A 4,592-nucleotide genomic window follows, 5' to 3' on the forward strand; every position below is an offset into this window, starting at 1 on the left:
GAAATCGTCGAGATTCAGAATCCACCTCTTGTCTAACCACACGTATCCACCCAAGAACATCATATAAGATGCAAATCAGATGACCCATTTGTTGGCTAGCTTAAGACTTAAGAGCCCATTTAAAGATGCACAAGGCACAAGCAAAATTGGTTATCAATGAGAAAACAAGGCATTGGCTTTTTAATCCCAACTCAAGGTCAATCACGCTTTTTCAGGTCGGACTTTGAAGTCTAACCTGAACAGGATCGAGCTTTGGGCCCACTCGGCCATGCCTTTTCTGGGTCAGGGTTAGGCTTTTTGTGCATAGAGCTTAATCTGTAACGGAATTATGACTCCCACATTGCGGGTCAAACTCGAACCATCACTAGTTTATGCAAGTTACCAACCAGACCTAATTGGGCCTATGCCCCTTATATAAGAAGCAACACCATCTCAGCCAAAATGGTTTGCAGTCCATTTACACAATCTTGACATCATGATGTTACAAAGAATTGTTCAAGATTTTAATGTAGTGCAATCAGTTGTCTAAACTCAGCTTGCATTGCCATCACAAACATATCGATCAGTAACTTTTAAGTCGTTCAAGCCACAAAGCAGTGCGACTCCGATTAGTAACCTTTATTTCCACGAATCCTAGCTCTCATGTCAACCTGCCACACGCGAAGTGTTAAATTTTGAAGTATATATATAATATTTATATACTGCAAATGAACTCACACACCCTACTCATCTTTAGTGAGGTTTGAACCCTGACCTGCTGGAAGGTTAGGGTCTACCAGTAACCCAGATACCGCTAGACGAAAGGCCCTTGGTAAGGGAATTAAATTTGCATTGCATTCAACCATATGGTAGAGCAAATGCATACATGCAAAATCGAGATATTTAGGTATATATAGCCTTAAATGAGATTTTAATTAAATCCATAACCTTCTAACGACTATGAAACCATTTTTCTTTTAATAGGACAGAAAGTCGTTTAAAGGTATATACATAAATAACCCGTAACCCGGGGCTATTTAACTAAATGACCTATGAAAGTCGTTTCTACAAACTAACCTTTCTAATGTTTCTCAAGATTTAATGATGGGAAGTTGTTTTAGACCAGAAACATGCAGTTTAACAACAGAGGCATGTTAGTCGAAGGTCACTGAGTTGAAATAAAAGTTTAGAAGTTCATGGGTTGTGGCAAAGTGGTTGAGACCAAGGTATATGTGGTAGAATATCTCATTTGGGAGGTGGTTGTGGCCATAGAGTTTATCAAGGTTGATAGTCGCCTTCGTCAGGATTAGTCTGGGCATAACCTGGGACACCCTTTCCCCCAAAACAAAGAACGACAATCATTCTCGATCAACAAATCATGTTTGGGTGCACCCACACAATAACGTGATGTTTATGAATCGTGTCAATAAGTTATAATATAATCTCGTATAAGATGGAACTGCAACCCTCAAAAGCGTTATTCAAATATTTCTTGAAAGGTTTAATTTACTTGTTTTGGTTAAATGCCCTAAAACGAGTTTATGATTAGGAGCATAACCTTCTAAAACTTGACTTTTAACTCGATAACCTTCATCAACATGTCCACATACAAACTTAAAGATCTCATAAAGTTAGTTTCAAGGAAGGTCATTTAGCTCATATGTGGACCCAATTTTTTTTCAAGTGGTAACACAATTTGACTATAAAAAGAATATTGAAATTTTCTTTTTCACAATAAGTATAGATTTGCTGGTTGGTTGCTTGTCCTTACGTAGAAAAGACCCATGTTCGAGTCCGGTCTACATATATTTTAAAAAACACAAAGGATATGTAAAAGACACCAAAATTTAAGCTAAAGAACAACAATTTGACAACTATGGGACTCGAACCTAGGACTTCTGTAAGCATTTACCATCTTAGCCATCAAAGTCTTGTGTCAACATTTTAGTTTCAAAAACTATATGGTGGCATCCAACAAAACAATACGGTGGCACCCTTCAAAAACGAAAATTTTCCCCTTATGACGGAAATATGAAGTGGTGGCCCGCTCCACCGTATCGATCCATGTGGGTCCACGCTTGCCTCTGTGTGAGATTTACTGGGTTTGTTTGGTTTGGTTTTGTCAAAGAACAATTTGATTCTTGTAAGAGGGAGTATTTCTATAGTTTTATGCTTGTTGGTCCATCCTTTTTCTTATTGTTGTTATATTTTGTACTAATATTCTTTTAACAAATCTAGATCTTTTACCCGACACCAATATTCAAGCAATTTCAGTAGCTCGTATGAAGATTTGCCTTCTTCACTTCAAAGAAAAGACCATTAATAGATCATCGCAAGATGATGGCTCAAACGAAGAAATGGCATACCTGGCCTCTCTTGCAATTGAAATATGTTTCTCTAAGTCCGACACATTCACTAGAAATGACCGGGGTCTTCTCTTTAGCGCAGTCTCTAAAAGGCCGATTCTCCACCTGCAAAACAAGTGTCTCATTAGGGTGTGTTGTGTACGCCTAAGAAAACAATACAAAAGTTGGTTGTCCCACGATTTGCACGACCAATTGGGCTAGAACATGACAAGACTGAGTAGGACAAAAATACAATTATTCAACCACGACCAAAATAGGTGGGACACAAAAAGTGAAATGCAAGATAGGTGAATCCCTAAACTACCCTGTCATATTAAAACCCTAAAACCTTTCACAATTATTCAACCACTTACCTTGGATCTGCCAAGCCATGATCTAGTTTACAGTCCAGATTGGTCTCCATATATAAAATTACCAAAAACAAGGTCCACACACCCAGGGGAGGACACACATGGAATGATACGTTGGCCCGGGCCACCGCTTCAAGGTTCCCACATAAGGAGGAAAAATTGTTTCTAAAGGGTGCCACCATATTGTTTTGTTGGGTGCCACCATATAGTTTTTGAAACTGAAATGTTAACACAAAACTTTAACGTTTGAGATGGTAAACACTCCTGCCTTTGTACAAAAGGCTTGGGTTTGAGTCCCACTGTTGTCAAATTTGTTGTTTTTATATGCCTCTTGTATTTTTTAAAATATACGTAGACAGGACTTGAACATGGGTACCTTCTATGTAAGGACAAGGAACCAACCAACAAATTTATACTAATATTGTGAAGGAAAAAAATAGATATTTTTTCAGTCAAATTGTGCCATCACTTGGAAAAAATTTAGGGTCCGCCTCTACACACACCAAACACCTACGAAATAAGATTTCCATGTGATCTAGACGTCTAGTTCGAGAACAGCACCCTTTTGGCTTAGGAACTGCTGCTATTTCTTCTGTAGTCTTTAGGGTGCTTTTGGTACGTGGAGAAAATAGGTCTGGACGGGCGAGAGGGAGGTATGCGTGTGAAAGAATTGTGCAAGTTTAGGTTTTTAATCTGATATGGGTAGTTTAGTAATTTACCAGTCTTGTCTCTATTCCCTAATTTTTGTTTCATCTACTTTAGTGGCATATTTGTCTCTGCCAGTTCCAGCCTGCTCTAGTCTAATGTTACACGCGGCCCAAACATGAGACTACAAGTTTTTTTTCTATCATGTTCCATGTACCCAATGCACCCTTACATATCAAGTCAAAGAGTTACTCAAGTACTGATATTCCAAATCAAAGATTTAAGGTCTCATTTGATTGATCATCTTAATGCTACTTGTACATTTGGATATTTTAACTCCATGATAGATCCAAACATATGCTCCAGTAGCTCAAAAACTCAGGCAAATTCAGAAATTATGCCCAATTATAATGAAGAGCCAACTGAATCATCAAAATAGTTCATAGTGCGCATCGGATAATCAAAATAGATCGTTTATGCATCTGATAATCAAAATAGTTCATTTTTCTAGGGTTACAAATGAACTATTCTGAGTTCTTCATTATAATTCGGCATAGTTTCTGCACTTGCTAGGGTTATAAATCCACCGGAGTATATGTTTGGATCAATCACGGAGTTTACGCATACCAATGAAAATTTCCTACGATGCGACGCGTTCCTCATAGTGAATTCACAACAATTATCGCATTTATCAAGATCATCAATCTACTGGAGTACATATTCAAATTAATCACGTAATTTAGACATCAAATCGAACATGATCATCATCACATTTGCACATATGGATAAGCCGAAGAGAAAGTGAAAACAAGTACCTTTACACAATCGGATTCGCTGAGACACTTGACCAATTCCATTGCCAGACCTTTACAAGATTTCGCCATTTCTACTTTCTCACCTTCGCTCCTCCTCCAATCCCACCGCCATTGTCGCCATTTGTGGCCCTTTTCTGCTTTTTGGGCTCCTGGAAAATGGGCTTTTTCTAATGCTGGATTTTGGGCTCTATACTTGACGTTGAAATTGAAACGAAGCATTTTCTAGATTTTTTTTTTGACGAATTGCATAAAAAAGTAACGTACTTTAACTTGATTTTTATTTTGGGTAACGTACTTTTAAATTTTTCATTTTAGTACATAATATGTAAAGTTTTAGACATTTAAATACTCGGATAACCGGTTGAATTCTAATTTTAGATTAAAAAAGATCATGTTACCAACCACGCCAGCAAATAATACTGAGTTGGATACCACAT

The 4,592-nt window shown here is 37.7% G+C and overlaps 1 protein-coding gene across 2 annotated transcripts; it reads right to left on the bottom strand.

The window, feature by feature from the left end:
* Window positions 1–376: 376 nt before the first annotated feature.
* Window positions 377–4,262, bottom strand: LOC112511286 (cytochrome c oxidase assembly factor 5). Of its 2 annotated transcripts, none has more exons than XM_025116853.1 (3): window positions 4,156–4,262; window positions 2,351–2,450; window positions 377–650 (listed from the first exon to the last, which is right to left on the bottom strand). In XM_025116853.1, the coding sequence occupies exons 1-3, from the start codon at window positions 4,222–4,224 to the stop codon at window positions 646–648; spliced, it is 174 nt and encodes a 57-aa protein (XP_024972621.1). In that variant the 5' UTR covers window positions 4,225–4,262; the 3' UTR covers window positions 377–645. The 2 variants fall into 2 exon arrangements, with proteins under 2 accessions (XP_024972621.1, XP_024972620.1); XM_025116852.1 differs by having other exon boundaries at window positions 2,346–2,450.
* Window positions 4,263–4,592: the final 330 nt, after the last annotated feature.

The sequence above is a fragment of the Cynara cardunculus genome (assembly GCF_001531365.2).
Source record: "Cynara cardunculus var. scolymus isolate 2C chromosome LG 4, CcrdV1, whole genome shotgun sequence".
NCBI classification, from domain to species: Eukaryota; Viridiplantae; Streptophyta; class Magnoliopsida; order Asterales; family Asteraceae; genus Cynara; species Cynara cardunculus.